This window comes from Geospiza fortis, unplaced genomic scaffold (genome assembly GCF_000277835.1).
Source record: "Geospiza fortis unplaced genomic scaffold, GeoFor_1.0 scaffold172, whole genome shotgun sequence".
NCBI lineage: Eukaryota > Metazoa > Chordata > Aves > Passeriformes > Thraupidae > Geospiza > Geospiza fortis.
The window spans coordinates 10,705,251-10,728,883 of NW_005054309.1; the positions used below are offsets into that span (position 1 = coordinate 10,705,251).

A 23,633-nucleotide genomic window follows, 5' to 3' on the forward strand; every position below is an offset into this window, starting at 1 on the left:
CCATCCATCCCTGCGGGATCTGATCCATCCCTGACCCATCCATCCCTGGGGGATCTGATCCATCCATCCCTGCAGGATCCACCCATCCCTGCGGGATCCATACATCCATCCCTGCAGGATCTGATCCATCCCTGTGGGATCTGATCTATCCATCCCTGCGGGATCTGATCCATCCATCCCTGCAGGATCCATCCATCCATCCCTGCAGGATCCGATCCATCCATCCCTACGAGATCCATCCATCCATCCCTGCAGGATCTGATCCATCCCTGCAGGATCTGATCCATCCCTGCAGGATCTGATCCATCCCTGCAGGATCTGATCCATCCCTGCAGGATCTGATCCATCCCTGCAGGATCTGATCCATCCATCCCTGCAGGATCCATCCATCCATCCCTGCGGGATCCATCCATCCCTGCGGGATCTGATCCATCCATCCCTACAGGATCCACCCATCCCTGCGGGATCCATACATCCATCCCTGCAGGATCTGATCCATCCATCCCTGCAGGATCCACCCATCCCTGCGGGATCCATACATCCATCCCTGCAGGATCTGATCCATCCATCCCTGCGAGATCCATACATCCATCCCTGTGGGATCCATCCATCCATCCATCTCTGCAGGATCTGATCCATCCATCCCTGTGGGATCCGATCCGTCCCCTGCGGGATCCATCCCTGACCCATCCACCCCTGCAAGGATCCATTCCTGCAGGACCCATCCATCCATCCATCCATCCATCCATCCATCCATCCATCCATCCATCCATCCCTAAGGAATCCATCCATCCATCCCTACAGGATCCATCCATCCCTACAGGATCCATCCATCCCTGCCCTATCCCTCCAGGACCCATCCCAGATTTTGGGATCAGCTTCCATCCCCTCCATCCCTCCCACAACTCATCCCAGATAATTCCCATTCCCACTCCCCGATCCCTGAGACCCCCTCCAACACTCTGTCCCAGCTGTTGGGATTTCGAGGGAAGGATTTCCCAGCCACAGTCACAGGAACAATAAATACACCCCAAAAATAGAAACTGGGCAGAGAAACCTTTGCCTGTTCATTTCTCCGCTCCCAACTTCACTGCAAGCACTTGAAAAATATAATTAAATTTCTTAAAGTAGCAAGCTGGGAGTACTCCAGCATCCATTTACTACAGGGAGCACACAGGATTTACAAATTAAGTTGGAAAAAATGCAAATTAATGAGAAAGACTTTGTCTAGGCTTGTTTTAACATCCTGTGAAAATGAGGTTATCATTAAAATATATTAAAAATAGCATTTTGTGAGCACTGTGGTACTTACTACAGATAATACTACAGAGAATACTACAGAGAGTACCAGACCACTCTAAGTTTGCTATTTTGATACATTATAGTGATAAAAACCTCATTTTTACAGGATTTTAAACCAAGTCTGGACACCAGCAGCATTTCTTTTAAAGACCTGGAAGCATTAGATATAAAATGCAGCAGAAAACAAGAGGGGAAAGTTCAGCAAGTGAGCTCTGAATTTAAGAACCTTAAATGTAAGAAAACATCTATGAATTTAAGAACTTTGAATTTAAGAAGGTGAAATTTCTGCTGGAGCCCTGCACGTCCTGTGTGCCTTCCCCACTGCCCTCCTCCCACCCCTGCACCCCCATTTTGGGGCTTTTTGGGGTATTTTTGAGATGATCCTGGGTGAGAGCTCTGCAGAGGCAGCAGAGGGGTGGGCACAGCCTTGGCATAGGGAATTGTGCAGGATCTGTGGCCCAGGGAATTGTGCAGGAGCTGTGGCCCAGGGAATTGTGCAGGAGCTGTGGCACAGGGAATTGTGCAGGATCTGTGGCACAGGGAATTCTGCAGGAGCTGTGGCACAGGGAATTGTGCAGGATCTGTGGCACAGGGAATTCTGCAATATCTGTGGCACAGGGAATTGTGCAGGAGCTGTGGCACAGGGAATTCTGCAGGAGCTGTGGCACAGGGAATTGTGCAGGATCTGTGCCCCAGGGAATTCTGCAATATCTGTGGCCCAGGGAATTGTGCAGGAGCTGTGGCACAGGGAATTGTGCAGGATCTGTGGCCCAGGGAATTCTGCAGGAGCTGTGGCCCAGGGAATTGTGCAGGATCTGTGGCACAGGGAATTCTGCAATATCTGTGGCACAGGGAATTGTGCAGGAGCTGAGGCCCAGGGAATTCTGCAATATCTGTGGCCACCCCGTGTTTGTCACCGTGCCCGCCGTGCTCCTGCCTGGGCACACAAAGCCAGGCCTGTAATTCAATGCTCAATTTACCCTTGTCTCAGTGGAGATTTCTCCCCGCTAATTGATAGAAATTAAGCCATTAATCAAGGCACCAGCCATCATTCAACCCGGGGAAGATGAATCCAAACTTTCATCATAACCACCTTCCCCATTTTAGTGTTCATTAGCATTAATTTTTAATGCAATTATGCTCTTCTTTTACGCTGAGCTCATAAATTACTGCTCTTTTGTTGCTCGCTGGCCTTGTAAAATCCAAGGTAATGCTTTGTGCTCTGATCTTAAAGGCAATTACTGCCTGCTTCTATCTCTTCCATACCTCCATCCCAAATAACCTCTGTGCTGGAGGTACAGACTCACCAGTGGGGATCCCACACGGACGTTTCCTACAGAGAGATCTGTCCACGTTCAAACACACACTGACACAGGCGGGGTGAGAATTCCTGCTTCTGCTGCAGGATCCAGCAGCAGAGAAACGACAGGAAAATGGGATCCTGCAATGGATTCAGGGACAAATTGCTGCAGAGTGGTGGGAATAAGCCGTGGGAGAGTGTGCAGGACAGCAGGGCTGCAGCTCGGAGGCTCTCCAGCTTTTCAGGGATCACTTTGTGTTGTCACTTCAGAAAGTGCTGCTGGCACGTGCCCAGGGCTCCTTTCTTTCCCCCTGGCCTGTGCCAGTGTGTGGTGACCCCACAGAGCCCTCCCAAGGGATCCTGTGTCCCGTGGGATCCGTGCTGGCACATGGGACCCCAAGTCAGGAGCTCCCAGCCCTTTATTCCCACTCTGATCCTGGGAACCCCACCAGGGGAAAGGCACAGCAGCTCCAGCCACCTCTGCTGCCCCCAGACACCTGGGCTGGCTGCAGGGAAAAGGAAATGCACAATAGGAAATGTACAATAGGAAATGCTGCTTGGTTCGAATTATTTTTCTGTTTCTTTCCCAGCCTTTAGCTGGGCCATGGAATAAACTCACTCACTCCAGCTCAAGGTCTGCCCAGCAGCAATAAAATATCATCCACCTCTAAATTCCCAACTTATCTAGGCCTTAGCCAGCCTGAACAGGACAATTCCCAGTGAAGTCTCATGCTCACCCCAGCAATTTCCAGAAAAACACCCCTCTGCAAGTACCTCTGTGATGGGCCTAGATCCACAAAACCTTAATTTTTATCAAAATAAAATTCCCCACACCAGGGACTGTGGTCTGGAATTTTGTTCCATACATCCCGATTTACTTTCCCCATACATCCCTGTTTATTTCCCCATAATCCCCTATTTATTTCCCCACACACCCCTATTTATTTCCCCACACACTCCTATTTATTTACCCATACACCCCTGTCTATTTTCCCCTACACTCCTGTTTATTTCCCATACACCCCTGTTTATTTGCCCTTTAGAAACAGTTTTTCAATACGTTGCCATAAATTTGTGTTTGCACTGACTGAAGTCCAATAAGCAATTCCATGATGGTTTTTACAACCCCATTCCCTTAAGTGACTTCTCCTTTAGCACAAATAAATGCCATGGAGATGACAGGGGAACACACAACATTAATGAGGTACAGAAATCAGATTTGTTTCTCATCTTGAAATTTGAAGACGATTTCAAGACTTTTAATTTGTAAAAATAAATCATAAATTTCCCTGTTAGGGAGATCATAAATTTCTGTTTCACTTGTAGAACAGTAAAACTTTAATGACACCAGCTGTGATTGCTAAAATAAAATCACTCAAATATCAGCTTCAAATATACTTTGATATTTTTAAAGATTCATGCAATGCTTTGGGTGGGAAGGAACTTAAACATCATTTAATTCTCATCCCATCCACGGCAGGGACACCTCCCGCTGTCCCAGGGGGTTCCAAACTCATCCAGCCTGGCCTTGGGCAGTGCCAGGGATCCAGGGGCAGCCCCAGCTGCTCTGGGAATCCCATCCCAGCCAGGAATTCCCAATTCCCAATCTCCCATCCATCTCTGGCAGTGGGAGCCATTCCCTGGCTCCTGTCCCTCCATCCCTTGTCCCCAGTCCCTCTGCAGCTCTCCTGGAGCCCTTCAGGCCCTGGCAGGGCTCTGAGCTCTCCCTGGAGCTTCTCCTCTCCAGGTGAGCACCCCCAGCTCTGCCAGCCTGGCTCCAGAGGGGCTCCAGCCCTGCAGCACACTGCCGACATTGGCATTGCTTTGGGATCCTCTCCAGGGAAAGCAGGGAAGCCAAAGAGGGAACTCTGCAATACAAAGGGCCAGGAGAGGGTGGGCAGGCACAAAGCAGGGCAAAATTTAAGGAACACATTTAGAAGTGATTATTAATTACAGCAGCTTTAATAAAAAGCCAGGAATTGATTCCTCCAGCAGCCATTATCCTTGGGGGGGCATTGATCCCCTTTCCAATTCCCTTTCCTCAGCTCTGCACACAGAGAGTGGCCAAGACCCCAAACTCCCCTTGCCCTTCCCATCTCTCATTTCCTCCCGTGGCTGCTCTTCCTAACAAGCCACACTGCCACTGCACCAAAACTTGGCATTTTCTGTTTTCCCCTTGATTTGTTCCTGCCCCCTTTCAATTCCAACCCAGCAATCTGAAGATTAAACAGAGATAAAAGAAGATCACAGCGAGTGCCAGATGCTGGAACAGCCTCCTGGGAGCAGCAGCACAACACCAGGTGTTGGTGTCAGCCTAATGAAGTGACACTGGCACACCAGGGACACCCAAACCTGCCATTATCGAGGCAAAAACGAGGAATATTGGAAATTCCAGCTTTGAGGAGGCAGGGAAAAATAATCCATGTCTTCATCTAAATGTATTATCTCTATGAAATAATTTGGGGGTTAAACAGATTGAGTTTGGTCTTTGCCACCACAATGAACTTCAGGAAAATTTACTGAAGATAAATGAGGAGCTCAGGCAGTAACTGATGAACTTCAGGGCATCCCAATCCAGGGCTGAGTAAAGCACTTTAACTTATTACAGACTGACCTCACCCCAGCAAATCTTCTCCTGGCACGTCCAACCTGTGGTTTAATATCCATTACACCCAGGGAAAGGCTTTTAACTCTCCCTGAAGGAAGTGGGGAGGGAAATCAGTGCGTTGGGGTGTCCTGGGCAGGCTGGCGTTGGACACACCATCCCTGGGGGTCTCTTCCAGCTCAGGATATTCTGTGGCGGCCATGGATGAGATTCTTCATGTGAGAACTCCTGGCCAGCAGGTTAAAGATGAATCTTAAAAAAAATTAAAACTCTTAATTCAGGTTTATAGAGTTTATAATTTAGGGATTTTCTAAAAGTCAAGTCCTCCACGCTTTTTGTACATTCTAACTTAGCTTCCATGACGCCTCCATCACTCAAAATCACGGAATCACAGAACCATGGACTGGTTTGGGTCAGAAGGACCTGAACACTTGAAGAATTTCACTTTTGCTGAAGGAAAGTCATGCCAGCAGCACAGAGAGCTCAGTAAAAGCCAGGAATGCTCCCCAGGGATGGGGTTCACTCCCTGTTGAAGGGCCAGCTGTCTCCCAGCCACATTCCCACTCTCGTTTGCATCCCGCCCTCCCTCCCCCTGCCCACGTGGGCCTCATTTCCAAGCCTATTCAAAATGATATTTTCCAAGCATGTGCCACACGACTTGTTCATATAAATGGAACAAATTAAACTGTCTCCACAGATATCCCCTCACATTTGTAGCCCTGATTCCTCTCCCTCACACGTGGCCAAGACACCGAATTATCTCCCTGCAGAGGTTGACCTCAGGATATTGGATTCTGCCACGGAGCTCTCCGGGACTAAACCGACGGGAAACACTTAATCACCCCTGCCTTTGCAGGGAAAAAAATCAACTTCAAATTTGCCCTGATGAAAAATCAATAAAGCAGTAATTGCTTGGCTTATCACGGCGTGGAGGGACAAATTGGGAAGCGGAGCCGGGCGCGGATCCCAGGGAAAGGCGCGGACTTTCGGGATCACTAAGCCAGAAAAGGGAAAGGTCTCGGAGCCATAATTAAATCTACTCCTGCTGATTTGCTGCCAAATTTATTTCCCTGGAGTTTATCAAAATGTTGCAGAGCTTATCGGGGCTGGGAAGGAACCAGTTCAGCACTGGGACGGCACGCGCCAGGCACGGGAATGCAAAGCCTGGGATAAAGGGGCTGGGAAATGGAAATCCTGGGATAAAGGGACCAGGAAATGCAAATTCTGGGATAAAGGGACTGGGAAGTGGATATCCTGGGATAAAGGGACCAGGAAATGCAAATTCTGGGATAAAGGCACTGGGAAATTCAAATCTCGGCATAAAGGCTCTGGGAAATGCAAATTCTGGGATAAAGGGACCAGGAAATGCAAATCACAGGATAAAGGCACCAGGAAATGCAAATCCTGGGATAAAGATACTGGGAAATGCAAATTCTGGGATAAAGGGACCAGGCCATTCAGCATTTTGCTGTAAGGCATCAGGAAATGCAAATCCTGGGATAAAGGCACCAGGAAATGCAAATCCTGGGATAAAGGGACCAGGAAATGCAAATTCTGGGATAAAGGGACCGGGAAATGCAAATCACAGAATAAAGGCACAGGGATAAAGGCACCAGGAAATGCAAATTCTACAATAAAGGCATCAGGATAAAGGCAATGGGAAATGTGAATTCTGGGATAAAGGCACCAAGAAATGCAAATTCTGCGATAACGACACCGGGAAATGCAAATCCAAATTCCTGGATAAAGGCACAAGGATAACGCCCACCCCATCCAGCACCACCCTCCCAGCCATCCACCTATGGAATGACTGACTGTAAAAATTCATGCTTTCTATTCTGCTGTATTCCAGAACAACTTCTTCTCCTGGTTTTCTGATGCATCCCCAGCTCCTCCTCCCCACATGTGGCCCTGCTGTGGTGTATTTTAAACTCATATTTAAAACCATTATTATTTGTGGTAGATTAAGAGAAACGAGCCCAAACTTCTCCCTCACATCATCCAACGTGTTCCAATTTTTCCTTTGATTTTTTTTTTCAGTTTTCCTCTTGCCCACTTCACCTATTTGGAATTTGTCTGGAGTAAAACCCAACTGGGTGGCAAAATCCCCTTTGGATTTTGTCACTTTTCAGGCAGCCCCAAAGCAAGTAAACAAAAACCAAAGGAGGAAAACCCAACCACTGAAAATACTCCTGGAAAAGCAGTGGGTTTTGCTAATAGACCTAATTTCATGCAGCAAATTAGCATAGCTCCAATGGAAGTGCAAATGTAATCAAACTGAAAAATTCAAATGAGGCGGGGGGAGCCTTTTGCTTTTTCTCTTTGCTTTTTAGTCACTTAAAAAAAAAAAATCAGCATTTTGCTGTGTGTCCTTCACCAGGCTGGAGGGACTGTGGTAATTAAAACATTTAAACCAGCACAAGCCCCCAGTCTCTAATCTGGAGCTGGGGTCAGCTGTCTGTAGATTCTAATTTGTCCTCAATTTTTTATTCATGCTGGGGAAATGCTGCATATTGAACAGGAAAGCAGCGGGAAGGGGCAGAGCTGGGCTTGGAGGTCAAATAATTTGATTTCTGAGCAGATTACATGGAACATCCAACGTCTAATCTCACACCTGATTTGGCAATAAGATGACAATAAAAGGAATGTAAAGACACCCTCGCTATGGGGTGGGCAATAACCAGGTTTTATGAGTTGGGAGAGGACTGGTTTGTTTGTAGAATTATTTTTATTGCAGCTCCTGAGTAAAGGAGTCACAGGCTGGAATTTCCTTTTGGAGGGTTCTAGTTAGAGAAATAAAATACGGAATACTAGAAAAATAAAAATTCTTAAAAAAAAGATTTAATTTAATATAATTTTGCTTTATCTTATTTAATTTCAATGACTACATGCAGCACTCAGTGCTCTGGTGGGGATCACAGTTTGGAATTAATGGTCTGGAAAGTTTTTCCCACCTCAGGGATCCCATGAGGGATCAAAGAGGGTTAAAAACCACCCAGAGATGTTGTGAAGAAGGAAGAACTAAAAAAAAGCAAAATGCTCTTTTTCCAAGCAAAAGATGCCAGTGGAGCCTGGGACAGGGAAGGGAACACACTCAGAGCACTGGATAAATGTCCTGTTTGAAAATCCATATGGGACATAAACCTACCTAAAACTGGAATTTTGAGTCCATATGGGACATAAACTTAACAAAAACTGAGTTTCCCAGTATGCAATTCCCCTGGATGTCTTGGAATGCTTCAGTACTTCACACACAGTTTTAATAAAACTTTGTATTTCCCAGGGAGAATGAATCTTCCATTCCTAACTGGGAGCCAATTCCCCAGCAAATGGATGAATTTGAGTTATTCAGAGAAAATCTTCTCTTCATTTTCCAGCACTGTGACATCCTCACAACCCTTCAAAGCCACCCCAGGACAGTTTTCATGGTTTATGAAAAAATTGTAGAGAAGTTTTCCTCCCCATTTCCCTGGAAATTCCATTGTTCCCAAGTAATGAATTCCCCTTTTTTGTTCCCTCTGCCTTTCCACACTCACCCTTCCCAATCCCTGCTGGCACAGCCACTGCCAGCACATCTGCCACTCACAGTGGGATGGAAGCACAAACAAAATCCTGCATTTTTCCAAACCTTCCCTGCAAATTGGTGCTGGTGGGACCCAACCAGCTCATCCCAAAATCCCTGTGCCTGTGGGACTCCTCCAGGTGAAAGGCTCCCCGTGGGCCATTGGTTCCAAAACCCAGGAATCACAACGGGGAGGGGGAACAGCTCCTTGGTTTGGTCCCTTTTCCAGCCAGATTTGGGTTTTCCCCCTCCTGCCATGTCTGGGCCATCCCACTTTTCCACTTGAATTTCCTCTTTTGGTACCACAGGAACCTTCTCCAAGCAGGATTAACTGGAGCACCAATGAATTCCTCTCAGCACCCCACAGTCCCCAGGTAAAACAAACTAAAGATCAGAACATTCTGATTTTGAAAAAAATTCTCAGCAGCTGCCATTTCAAAAATGGGGCATTTTCCTGAGTTCCCTCTTGGAAGTAAATCATGGAATCCCAGAATGTTTGGGTGGGAAGGGACCTTAAAGCCCACCCAGTTCCACAGAGCTCCAGTGAGGATTTGAGGCTCCTGGATTGTTTGGACTGGCTCCCTCACGATGTTGGAAATGTCTCTTCCCATCACTCCCTGACATTTCAGTCCCTGTGGTTTCATTGTTCCACCTGCAAAGAAGCAGCTCAGGGCACCAAATTCCATCATCAGCCCAGGGAGGAAAATCCCACAGCCCCACTGGAACCTGGACACTCAAAAATAATAATTTCTGACTTCCTGGGCTTTAGTTTGTTATGAAATAAAAGAACAATCCTCACCTTCTTCCTTTCTTCTCTTGGCTTCTTCTTCACTTCTCTCCTTGGCCTTCAACGCTTCGTCTGCTTTGGCTAAAAAGAAGAAAATGAGCTGGAATTAGTTAAATTTATCCTATCAAATCATGGAATCCCAGACTGGTTTGGGTTGGAAGGACCTTAAATCCCACCCAGTGCCACCCCTGCCATGGCAGGGACACCTCCCACTGTCCCAGGTGCTCCAACCCCAGTGTCCAACCTGGCCTGGGCACTGCCAGGGATGGGCTGTCAACAACCTCTTGCCAAACAAGATTTCCTGGGCTTTAAACCCAATTTCATGTTCCTTCCTGCAGGCCCCACAATGAAATCCACGTGCCTGACAGACCAGATTTCTTCATTAATTTTATTTAAAGTCAATCCCACAGTTAAGGAATGGCATAAATGGGATTATGGAGGGTAATATCAGGTCAATATTAGAAGCAATATTAATTCAATACAAATTCCCACATTCATTTTGGGGTAAGTGAAGCCCTTAAGGGACTTTTAAGAGCTTTTCTTTCTTTAAACCCCAATCTGCCCAGCCCAAACTGCACCAAACGTGGTGCACCCATGAAGGGGCAGATTTGCTGCCATAGTGAGTAATCCAGCAGGCCTATTTTGAGGATAAAACAGAAACAAAACAATATTTCCAGGGCTGCAGGCTCTGTTCAGAGTGGGAGTCAGCTCTTCCTCAGGACTTTATTAGGTAGTACACAATTTCCTCTTCACTCCAAATCACAGCAGCACTACTTAATCCATGTTACAACAATCTTCTTTAAAAAGAATCTTTTTCCCTCTAGAAACCTCTTCCCTTATTACTTAATTATCTACCAGTTGCTCAACTGCAGGGGTTTTCAAACACCTTCCTACAGATGTTAAAGAAGATTAAAAATATACAGCACAGTAACAAGGGACTATCAATATACTCTGTAAATTAATTAAATTTCTGTTCTAGCACATCATTTATTCCAAAGCATTAATGTCTCAAAGGAGCCATTCTCTTTTATTGCCATCTCACTGCCTGATGAGTGAACTAAGTGAGAATAAGTCTCTAATAACATTATACTTGATGAAATATTAAGTTTTCAAAAGTATCACCAGGCCGGAAAGAGAAGAACCAACAAGGACCAGGAATCCAGCATTTACACCAGGCCCTCTCAGGGAGGGAAATCTCTATAAACTGTGCTCTGGATGGTGAGAGCTGAGTCAGATTTGCAAATATTTAATTCCAGCACCTCCTGAATTAAGCAAGAATTCATGAAAACCAAATTCAGCTCAGGAGGGGGGGTGAAGGGCTCGTTCCTTTTTGGAGTCCCCAGCTCCACCTTAAAATGCACAACCTGACCAGGGTGTCACAAAGTGATCCCATCACTGCACTGACAGCTGCTTCCATCTCCACGATTTTATACATATTTAGACAACATTTAAAGCCATGAAATATTAAAACTTTTTCTGCCACCGAAGATCATTACAAGAATCTATTAAATCCCATAATAAAACCAAACCACGAGTAACTCTAAAGACTTTTACTTCATTTACACTTTATTCTCCTTGGTAAAAGGACAGGGATAATAGAAATTCCATTTAAATTCAATTTTGGTGATATGTGTAATTGTAGATATACCCCTTGAGTCATGTAAAATGCTCAGCTTATGTTTCTTTCAAATTATCCCGCTCCCATTCCCATTCTGCTCCTTACAACTGTCTTCAATATGTATTAGCAGAGCTCATTAGGCTGGAATTTAATAATGCAAACATCAGGTGGATTTCAAGACCCTCCATTATCAGCACAAGATGGATTGCTCATATAGCTCATGGGCCAACTGGGCACAATTTAGATTCAATAAACTACCAGGCCTAAATTTGATTTATCTATTCCACTGAGCTACTTTGTTCTTCCTGCCCGATTTGTTGCTGCACAGGAACAATTCATTGGGTATCTCAGTGGCAAAAAGATATTAAAACACACAGGAAAGATGCTGCTGGTCAATGAATAAATTTTTAGCTTGTCTTTGTTAAGTTTAAATCGCTGATTTCCAGCCCTTGTAAGTCGAGTTAAAACTGCTGCCCAGGCAGAGCTTGGCCTTTCAAGTCCTGGTTAATCAGAGGGACAATGGGGCAATTTAGGAAGTATCACGAGGACAATTCTCCACACAAAATCGCTCATTAACAACAATTTAACTTAGCCCATAGATCTCCAGAGCAGTCCTGGAGCTCACAGGGCTCTGTCCACCACGACCAACACAGGCACTGAAACTCTGAGTTACTTTCAGGATTTAACACCAAAGGTTCTCTTCAAACATTTCCCATTTTCTGTCATTTTTGCACAGAATCCCAGAATGGGCCAGGCTAGGAGGAACCACAGTGGGTCATCCTGGAGAACATGGCACAGGATTGTGTCCACTCTTCTTCTTCCTCTCCTTCTCCTTTTCTTCTCCTCCTCCTCTTCTTTTCTTCTCCTTCCTCTTCTTTTCCCCTCCTCCTTCCTCTTCTCCTCCTTCTTCTTTCTCTTCTTCTCTTCTTCTCCTCCTCCTCAATGCTGTTATTATTATTATTATAATTTAGTGAATATATTGTTTTTCACTGCCCAAGTGCCATCAAAAGCAACGAAAGAAATTCACTTTTCTCAAACCAAGCTGCAATGAAACAACATTAAAAGATCTTTACAACTTGAGGGTCGCATTTGATGGTCTGGGAGGGCTTTTCCAGCCTAAACAATTCCATGGAAATTCCATGGAACCCCTGGAAGTGCCCAAGGTTGGGAAGCAGAGTCACTCCCTGATGGATGGGTGGTGCTTTAATCCTGACCAGCCCCACACTGTGCCAAGGTGAAATGATTCCAAGCAAAGCTGCTAATTAAGGGAAACCAGGAAAACTGTGAATTATTCCAAGGTAGAAACAGGGCAGGGGATGTTTTGGGGCTGGAAAGGGCATTTTGGAGAGTGTGGCCACGAGGAGCCCCGGCAGCAGAGCCCTCTCCCAGGGCATGGGAGCAGCAGGGAAGGTGCATGGAAAAGACTCAGCCCCTCACTAAGGAGATTTCATTTTCCTGTCAAAATTAAAAAAGAGAGGAGTGTCAGAACACCCACAACTGCAAACCACCAGAGGTCTGGAAAAATAAATTAATTCAAACTAATTGTGGACTTTCCAACTGCTCAGAGTTGAAAATACAAGATGTGTCTGAGGAAAAGAAAGCCAAGAAGCTGTAAAAACACATGGACATCTCATTTAAAATGCAGCCAACCATCCACGGCACTCATCAGAAAGACTTCACCTTTTTTTTTCTTAAACACAAACATTTTTGCACTTATAAAATATTCAGTCAGCTCACATATAAAAATACAAGTGGAATCCATTATTAATTTACAAGGCCCTGTTTAATTTACATGCTATTTTTCTCTGGTATATTAAATTTATCAAGGCTTGTGGAAATCCTCTCCACTGAATATTCATGGGCTGACGTGTAAAATTATCTGTTATCCATCTGACAAATTCCAGCACAAACTCCAAACCACTTGCTCAGAGCATTCCTCTGACTGCAACACCAGGAGCAGCACCCAGGAATTCCGAGTTCCAGAGGAAAAGTGACACCACTACACACATTCTTATCACCCCTGATTTAAGCTGGTTTTCTGGATTTTTGCCTTTAGTAACATATCACCCAACATTTAAACACCACCGACATTCTTGGAGGTCTTAGAGGCCTAAATGAGAGTATGATTCTATTAATCCATGACCCCATAACTCCCTGGGGCTCTGTGATTCCACAAATCCATGTTTTGGGTGCTCACTTGCCCAGTCCACCGTGTCCATGGCCACAGAGCTCTCCCTGTCCTCCCTAATTACACCTGGAACACCCAATTCCCAAACATGGGAGCTCTGCCCTTGCTGCCCTGTAATTTAATTACACCAGACCCTAATTATGGATACTGGAGAGCCCTGAGGGTGAGGGAGGAGCTCACTGCCCCTCCCCAGCTCTACCAGCCACACTTAAAAACTCCCCAGAAGCCCAAATCTGGTTATTTTAAACTTCTCTGAGCTCCCAGGGGAACAGCCCCAGTGTTTGGAAGGGAGATGTCATCCCACTGATTCCTCCTGCTGTAGGAATGCTATTCCTCACCCCTTCAGCATCAGCTCCCTGCCCTTTGTCATTTCAGAAAATATTCCTTATTTTGGGATAAATGCTCCGTTATGGCACAGTTGAACATCTGTCTCACAGCCATGAGGGTTTTCCCAAATATTAAATGGATTTTTGGTAGAAGATAAACCCAGTCATGCGCAACCCAACTGAAAAAACACAGGCAAAACCCAAACGTTGTCTTATTCCAAAGGATAACTGAGATATTTGTAGTTATTTGGTATTTGTTTATATTGGGTACAACCGAGATAACAATCAAGATAAACCCTTTCCCACCAAGCAGGCAATTTTGCCCAGGTTTCATTCATTGTTACCATTTTCAGGAAGCAGTTTGTGGCTCACCTGCTGGCTAGGAGCAGCACAGGGCTGGGAGAGAGCCCAGCAGGAAAGAGAGAATATCCAAAACCCCGCTGAACTGCGCAGAGGGGTGAAATATGAAACCAACCTCTGTGCAGAGAGGGAGGCAGGCTCATCCCTGGCTGGAATATCAGCGTGCAGGGCAGGGATCTGGGAGGGCCACGGGGTGCTGGGCAGGGAAGGAAGAACTGAGAGCTGAAATCCTGCTCTGCTGAGCTCCCCAAAGGCTTCCTGGATCCCGGTGACTGCCTCCTGTATTAAGACTGCCTTTCTCATCACTTAATGCTTATTTTCATCACTTTGCTTAAAATATTGATAATCAATTAGGGCTACGTCTGTTTTGCCACAGAATCTGTGTCACAGTCTATCAGCCTGTCAGGGCCAATTCAATCCTCATTCAAAGTTAATTTTTTCTCCATAAATCTGCCTTTGGAGGAGTCATTAGGCGCAGAACATAGCCCGAGGTGCAATCACCTATTCTCTTTCATTAGAGGCAGGCAGGGAAGGTGAGGGAGATTATTAGAACTTTGGAATGATCACAAAGCAGCGTGCTGCCTGTCAGATCCCCCCAACATTTCATTCATCTCGCCCGCTCGCTGCCAACGCTTCTAAATGGACATTATTCATGAACATCTGTGACACGCTGAATATTCCAGGCTGGCAGGGATGAAAAAGCCATGCCCCCCCTTTGGCTGGGAAATTAATTCTGTGGTCAGAACAATTAGGAATATAACAAACTTGCTCCGTGATGTTATTTTTAGGCTTTCCGAGATAGCCCCCTTAGAAAGGTGGGTTTTTGGGTTTTAAGCATAAATGTGGCCACTCCAAATGGTCAAACACTGGATTGTATGGTATTGGAACGATGAAAAAGCTGTGCCCCCCTCTGACTGAGAAATTAATTCTGTAGTCAGAACAATTAGGAATACAAAAAACTTGTTTTGTGTTGTTATTTTTAGTCCTTCCAAGATGTTCCACTTTTATAAGTGTTATTTCAGAACTGGATTTTTTTTGAGTCCACTCTAGAGGGTCAAACACTGTATCTGAAGATATTGCTGAACAATGTGCATTTCCTTTGCTATGGAAATAGATTGTTGGTTGCGTTTTTTTACAAGCAATTACCAAAACAGCAGCTTTACAATCTGATTTGTTGATACCTTTCTAAAATACAGCCAAATGAGACCCCACGTTGGATTTGAAATCGCTGCCATCTGAAATTCCAGCCCGCCTCACTCCTGGTGGGAAAGCAGAGTGGGAAACAGATTTCCACAATCAACTCTATTTATTCCTATTTCCTTCCAAGGAACATGTGATGGTCATCCAGGCATTTTTGAGGTAGAAATGGCAGAAATGCTGGTGCAAGAGACAACCAGCCACAAAATTAAATAAACCACCACATTTTCCATGCATATTCCCCTTCCAACAGGCAGGGGGTTAAGATGTAGCTACTTGGGGAAAAAGTCATTTCCATCTAATGAAATCACATCAAGTAGTTCCTTGAATCTCATTACAAAATTCAAAAGAATAGTCATTTACATTTTTTTCCCTGATATTACCAGGAAAACAGTGTTCTCATCACCAAACTTCCCACAGCCCCCATCATCCTCCTCCCCAGATATCCTCCTTTTCCAGAATTAAGGGCCAGATCCTCAGTGAGTTCAAGCTGGCACAATTCCACTGACTTGAGCTGAGCCAAGCCCATTTACTCCAGCTGAGGATCTGGCACTCCCTATTTATAATAATAACCCTAAAGAAGACTTAATCAGCAGCTCTTGGCTAGGTACATTCATCCATTATTTAGTGCATCCCTAATTTCTTTCTTTCTTTCTTTCTCCCACAGTTTCCCCCCCAAACGCACACCGGAGGAAAAATCCAACCTAAAACAGGGTTTAACACTCAGGATTAATTGGTTTCTGACTGATTGCAGGGGCTGCTGTTAAATATTCCAAGGGTTTGTGTCCATCCCAGAAAAGGCTGTACATTATCCACCTGGACATCTCCTAACCCTGCCCTGTTTCAGCTGGGATCTGCTGCCCCAGGGACACAGCAGAACTGGATGTGGCTCCTGTCACCTCCTGCTCAGCCCTGGGGAGGACACCAGTCCTCAGCACAGCTCAGTGATCCCAAGGGAAGTGCTCAAACGGCACCTTCCAGGGGAGCTTCTCTAAGGAGAGAGGGGTGGGAATCATGGAATCAGGAGATCATTAGGGTTGGAAAAGCCCTCTAAGATCATCAAGTCCAGCTGTTGATCCAGCACTAACCCTGTCCCAGGTGCCACATCCACACATTTCCTGAACATTTCCAGGGATGGAGGCTCCACCACTTCCCTGGGCAGCTCATTCCAAAGCCAGACATCTTCTCCAGGAAGAAACTGTTCCTCAAATCTAATCCAGACTTCCCCCAGTGCAACTTGAGGCCATTTCCTCCAACTGATGAGAAAGGAAGAGCTTCCTCTTCCTCAAGGAACAAAGAGCTGAGGAAAGTAAAAGGATGGCCTGGAGTTAAACCTGCCCCTAAACTACTGAGACAAAAGAAGCAGCAACATTTAGGAGCGAAAAAATAAATGCCATATATAAAAGTTGATGGAGTAAAGAATGCTCTTATTGCTATATCCTTCAGGAATAATTCCCAGCTCAACCAGAAAACCAAGAAGCCATCCCTAAGAAAAACTCTGATTTAATTAAATTTATTTAAATTGTTCTTCAGGCAGTATTTGCTCCAGAGCTGTTTCTTTCCCCCTGGCACACCATGGGTGGAGAAAGGAGAGGACAATGGACAGGGCTGCCATGGATCTGGTGAGCAGGTGAGAGGAGGAAGCCAGGCTGGATGGGCTTGGAGCCACCCGGGCTGGTGGGAGGTGTCCCTGCCCAGGCCCTGCAGTCCCGATGGAAATGCTGTCAGAGCCACCACACAAATTCTGAAGGACAAATTCAGGCTGCTTTTTTCCTCCTCAGTGACTTCAGTGCTCCCTTTCCTGTGAGGATCTCAGCCCAAACCACCTCCCTGTTGTAAGCAGAGCTCAGCCAAGCCCTGCAGCTCCACAGACTGCGTCCCACCCCACAAAACACTCCATCCTCATGGGATCAGCCAACCACCCAGCGCCACCACCCATGAGAAATCACCCTGATCTTGTACTACCCACCTACCTTCACATGAAAACGTACCAGCTCCTCCATTTAATTCCACAAATAAATCATTTTAATTCAAAAAACACTTCCTTGCTTAAAATATAACCACAAAGACAAATTACTTAAATGATTTCTGGGGGGAAAAAAAGGCACTGTGCCTCAAATACAATTGTCATTACAGGCTGTAGATTGGCAATGACAGTCAGCTTTTCTTTCTGGGGTAAGGGCAGAATTCAGCCTGACAGCTTGTCAGCAAACTTGAAAAATTCACTCCCAAAACTTTGATTCCAAACGAGCCCTTCTTTCATCTGCCAATTTCCCAACGTCAGGAATGGCCACGTTAAGTGAAAATCAAGTAGATGACAACTCCTGTGGCTGTGGGGAGGAAGCAATAAAGCACAGAGCACACACAGCTGAGTGCAGAACAGCTCTGAGAGGAGCCAAAGCTGCCCCAGCACCTCAGAGGGCTCCAGGAATTTCCAGCTCCTGTTTTCCAACCCAATAAAAACATCAGGAGTGGAAACATAAGGAATAAAGCTGTGTAAGTGGAGCATACTTAATCAAGAATGGAGCACAATTAATATTCAAATAGTGGTGCAAGGAAGCATTTTTGAGGATTTTTTGAAGAAAGAAGGAAATTTGTTCACCCTGTGCATGATCCTTTCTCACTCTGACCACGATGCTAATAAAAAACCTTTGTGAAGCAACAGAACACAAAAAATATCAAAAAGCACATTTTAAAGTTCTTTTTAAAACCCTGTAAGTGCATAAACATCAAGACACGGTTAAAGAAAAAGAATATTAGCAGCAAGGAGTGTTAACTCACAAAGATACTGAACTGGAAAATCAGGAGAGGACGAGGTGGAAAACTCAGAGCTGGAAAACTTCGGGGTGGAGGCGCAGCAAAGTCCCAGGATTTACCGAGCTGGAGCTGCAGAATCATGAGCCAGGCAGCCACAAGAACCTGACATCTGGCACCAAAAGGGGGAGCGTGTGTCAAGGGAAGGTTTGTGGGGAGGACTGCCAGGCGATGCCAGCACACACTCGATTGCAGCCCGGCAGCCTTGGGAACATCCCGGCGGAGAAAGGGATGGGAAACTCCACGTTCCCAGCCTGTACCCTGAACTCCTATAACCATTTGCTGTGCTCAGCCTCATTAAATACTCCCCCAGGATAAAAGAGGTAAATATATTGCTTAAATATTCAGTGGCTGGCTGTAAAATTTCATTGCAGATTAAGTGATGAAGATGAAGAAATGCTGCTGAAAACAAACAATTTATCTTCACTCGGCGCAGCAGAGCACTCCTGGAACCCCGCCAGAGGCTCTGTGGGCTGGAATTCAATAACTGCATTAAAACAAAACTACACCCCTACTACACACCAGGCTGAACATCCCTGAGTAAACAGTTTGCTGCAGCGGCGCTTAAATAATTCAGGAAGGAATTTGGGGTAGCAAACATTTTTTCTGAAGTACTGTGTGGCTTCGTGTATTTCAAATAAACGCTTGTTTTTAAAAGTTTGAGTAGAGCCCATTAGAGCAAGTGGGAAAACAGACAAATCCAAGAGAGAAAACCACCAAAGCACTGATTTCTAGGAGAGGAGTGAAGAAAGATTTGTCATCAGGGAGGAAGTCACCGCCAAGGGCACGGAGCTGATAATATACACATGCATTCCCACTGCTCATCTGCAGCCTTGAGAGATTCCAACTGGCTCTCATAAGTCTGGACAGCATAATTTTCCCTCAGACACATGTGCATCCATATATTTGTATAAAGCTGGAGCAAAGTAATAAATAAGCAGCCTTATTCAACACCACAACTTCCATAAACTTTCTCCAATTAGGTTTCATTTCCAGCCAGCTTTAACTGTGGATGGGAGAGCTCTGCCAGGTACTTCAGGAGGGCATTTCTCTCATTCTTAGAGAACAGAAATAACTTGAAATATTAAAATGTCATTGGGTGTTTAAGGGCTTTAACCACGAGGAAAGGGAATGCACATCCCTGTGTGGGACGGGCAGCAGAGCACCACTGAGGTCCCCATCCTTCATCCATCAGGAGGAACCTGAACTTGCATGTGCACCCACGGGATGCCTGGGTACACTTTATATGGAATTTGTGCTTTTTAATGAAGATGATTGTGTTAATCACACTTTCAATTTCACTGCTCAGTTGCCCAAGCATAGAGCATGGAATGGTTTGGGTTGGGAGGGACCTTAAATCCCATCCAGCACCACCCCTGCCATGGGCAGGGACACCTGCCTCTGTCCCAGGCTGCTCCAAGCCCTGTCCAACCTGGCCTGGGACACTTCCAGAGATGGGGTGTCCATCAGAAGGTGGCAGAGGGTTCAACTGGATGGTCTGGAAGGTCCCATCCAACCCAAACCATTCAGGGATTCTATAATATTATTTTTTTTTTAATCACCCCTTTTTTTCAGATAACTTCCATCATAACATTTTTGGAAAATGTTATAATATTATGTATAATGTATTATGTATAATGTTATAATATTATAATAAAATGTCATAACATTAAAAGATTATTTTTACAATTTGTACAAATGTTGCAAGCAGGGTAATCACTACCTCCAAAACCCACTGAACTGCTTTAATCCCTATTTTCTGCCAATGCTGGATTTCCATTCCTCTGAAGAGCCCCCAGCCAATGGTACCCAGGCCAGGCTGGTTAGAGCCCTGTGGTGAGAGCAGGGATGGAGCAGTGCTGGCTGAGGGGCTGTGCTGGCCACAGGGCAGGGTTAGGATTAGGGTTAGGGTTAGGATTAGGGTTAGGATTAGGCCTGCTCCAGCTCCAGCCCTGCCATGTCCGGAGCCGCGTTCCGAGCGCTCCGAGCATCCCGTCCTGCATCCCCCCATGGATCCCTCCCATCTCTGGGCTGATCCATGCCCAGGCAGCCCCAGCAGGGCTGGAGCCTCCCATCCCAGCTCTGCAGGCAGGGAATGGCTGCCCAGCCTGGCTGGGAGACTCCGCTGCCCCCAGCCCAAGGCCCAGGAATTGGAGGAGAGCGGTGGCTCCGGCTGGGAATTGTCCCGCTCAGAGCCATGGACAGCACAGGGAGCTCTGCTCTGCTCCCTCTCCCCGGCAGCTGGCATGCTCCAAGCGTGGGTTTGATTACTCTAATTAATATAACATTATTAACAGATCTTCATATTGATCCCTCAGCCTCCTTTCTAATGGAGAATTCGGAGCTCGGAGAGAGGGAGTCGAGGCGAGCGAGGTTAATGGTTTTAATCCTACCCCAGCTTTAGGATGGGTTTCCTCCAAGTGCCACTGATTCCTTACACCACCAACTGGATTTTTTTTAGTATTTAATAGTTATTATTTCATATTTTGGTATTTTCCTTTGTTACAGTAACATTCACTACTTTGTTACCAGCCAAATCAATTAAAAAATATCATCAACACACACATCCATTATTTTCACTGAGACTAACAAAAACATCAAGTTGAAATGAATAATGAAGCTGAGCTTTGATTTTAAACTTAATTTACTAAAAATAAACCAATAGAATCATTAAGGTTGGAAAAGACCTTCAAGGCCACCCAGTCCAACTTCCAAGAATTATTTATGTTGTTGTTCAAAGTTTCTTTGCATAGCAGGTGACTAAACCATTTAAATATGAATAATTGCAAATAGAGTATGCTGTCAAACAACATTTCATGTCCACAAGAAAGAAAAATGAGATGCTACTCCTGAAATTACAATACAAATGACAAGTATTTCAAATTCTGGAATTTTTTCCCTTCGTTTACAGTGCAACAGGGCTGTTCCTTATTACCAGGCCCAATTGCACATGGATCAAACCATAAAGGGCTTTCTAATCCCCCAGCTTTGTCCTTTAAAACTCATTTAGCCCTATCCCAGCCTGTGGCAGGAGTGGGCAGCACTAATGGGCCCCAGCTCCCCCCATTCATCCCCAATTCCCCCAGGTGCTCTCCCTGCTCGTGCCCAAATGGCACCAACCTGTTGCGCAGCACATCCCTGAAAAGCCCAGCCTGGATCATCCCCAGGGACCAAAACCCTGCAACCACTCCAAGCTGTTCCTCTGGCTGTGTGGAAAAGCCCTGCCCTGCCAGCCAGGCCAAAGAGGAAACCAATACAGCTGATTTTAAGGCAGAAAAAGTCAAAGTGGGGCCCTTTAAAGCAAGCCCTCACATGCCAAATACATCAGGTGCTACTGCACACATTTGCTGCCTAAAATTTGGGAAAAAATTGGGAAATGCCGAGCGCTATGATGTTCTAAGGGAATCTGTGTTGAAACACACTGACACTGGTAACAAAACCTGACACTTCCAATAAAAACCACCTTACACTGAAAGTTCTGCACAGCTCTGGTTCTAGCCCCTTGATATTTGTTCAATATTTGGTGTTTCTGAGTGAACCCCTTGGTTTTATCCCCATGCCCACACAGGGAAGGAGCAGCAGTGCTCTGCTATTCCTGCAGCCACAGCCTGATCCCGAGGGATGGGATGATACAAACCCCACCCAGGACACCAGGGATGCTTAAAGCAATCAAATTAACAGCATTTGTCACCCTGGGCAGCAGCAGAGCCCAGGGAGGGAAGGGCACATCCAAAATCTGCTCCTGAGGAAACACCCGAGCTCAGGATCCAGCCCACACAACTCCAAAGCTTTTCCATTTTCCTCCTCCACGCTCCCAAGTTTAATAAACAACAAACCCATCATTTTTTAACACTTTAACCAGCGAGAGCAGTGATTCATAACTCTGTCATAATTAAAATTTTATGGCAAATACACACAGCCATCAGTCATCCAGGCAGGAACGTCCGAAAAAAGTGGGATTTCAATTTATAAGCCCGTGCAGGATTGTGCGAGTTACACTGTATAAAAGCACATTTCTAGGGAGTTATTGAACTGGGGAAAGCAAAAGTTGGCTGGGTTTATTTTTTTAAAATCAAATACAGAGGAGGTTATGAATTTGTTGGCGCAGTGGCTCCGTACAGTGACTGATGGTTAAAAAAGGGAAGGAAATATTATCCTGTGTCTTCTTCCAGAGCTGCACTAACCAAGTTTGGTGCTGTCCCTGGTGCTCCCTAATGCCACAAACACAGATTTCATGAAATTATTAAAAACTCCCAAAAAAAGAGAGAAAAATCCACATTGATGTCAGGGGATAAAAGGGGTAAATCAGTACAATCAGTAAATTGTGAGATATGCTCATACAGAAATATTTTAAGATAATTAATATGGATTAATTCAATTTCAATTAATTTTATCCCAGCAACAACATGGAATTCTCCAAATAAATGAAAATAATGAATTGGTGGTCTGGTACAGACACACATTCAAGGATTTCCAAAATTTTGAATTTGGCTCTCCAAGATCCATCCTGGATCCAGACATAAAATGAAATACTCTTTAAAACATAGATCGGGGTGATTTTACTTATTTAATATACAGCTGGGTTTAGGATATAGTAGAGAATAAAGAAAAGTTTGCAGATCAGTTTCACAAGTTGCTTTTTTGCTTAGAAATACCAGAAACCCAAAAACTTTCAGTAACGGTTTCTCATACCTGTCCTTAAAAGGACTTTTTCCTAAATCCCATAAATAATCCACATCACCTGGGAAATCCCTTCTGCTGGCACACACCCAGCTGTGTCCCACAATGCCTTGGTAGGGAGTGGATTCTCCATGGCTTTACAAGAAATATCAATTTTTAAGACACAACTGACATCCCCATTCCACCCTAAGGCCAGATGATAGGAATTCTCTGTAAGAATATTTAGGGATTCCCAACACTCTTTGCTGCTACAACACTGTCAGTATTTGAGATTTTTATCCACTTTTAAGATGAGAAAAATATCGTGGGACGCGCAGGGAAAAGTTGGATTAAGTTTTCCAGTGAAAATGGTAAATGTGGAAATGCTGGGTATTTTCCCACCTTAATGATTCCATGATGTAATTTCTGCTTGGAAAAAGAATCAGTTTTATTTTCACATACACAAAAAAATTAAATAAATAAATAAAAAGGAAAGAAAAAAGCTAAACATGAGACTTGGAGTTTCCACAAACTGTTATCTCAGGTCTCCCCAGTCCATTAAAGCAAGTAATTGAATCAGTTTGCGTTTTCTCCGTAAAATCTCATTCAGAGAAATTTTATTGCCAGCCATCTAAATAGTAAATACTTATTATCCTCTCCAAATGAGGTTTTGCTTGCCAAGGGCAAAGCCACGGCTGTGACTGTGGCTCTGTCCGAGGCAGCAGAAGTGAAAAAGGTTATAAAGACACCATTAATGTCACGGGAGGGCCTCGCCAGCACTCCGTAATTGGGGCCTTTATTCCCAGGCTCAGGCCCTGCTAATAGGATGCTTTAGGGTTTCTCTGGTGGCAGCCCCACATAATCACCTCCACCAGCTGAATGTGGACGTTTATCTGCTGAGCCTGGGAATAAAAT

At 45.1% G+C, this 23,633-nt stretch overlaps 1 protein-coding gene across 1 annotated transcript in view; it reads right to left on the reverse strand.

The window, feature by feature from the left end:
• RSRC1 (arginine and serine rich coiled-coil 1) overlaps positions 1–13,393 on the reverse strand; it is a 19,156-nt gene extending 5,763 nt beyond the window's left edge. The window contains exons 1-2 of the mRNA XM_005419167.2: positions 13,372–13,393; positions 9,569–9,637 (exon numbers count right to left, since the gene is read on the reverse strand). Coding sequence (XP_005419224.1) covers positions 9,569–9,637; positions 13,372–13,393 — 91 coding nt within the window. The remainder of the gene's footprint in view (positions 1–9,568; positions 9,638–13,371) is intronic.
• Positions 13,394–23,633: the final 10,240 nt, after the last annotated feature.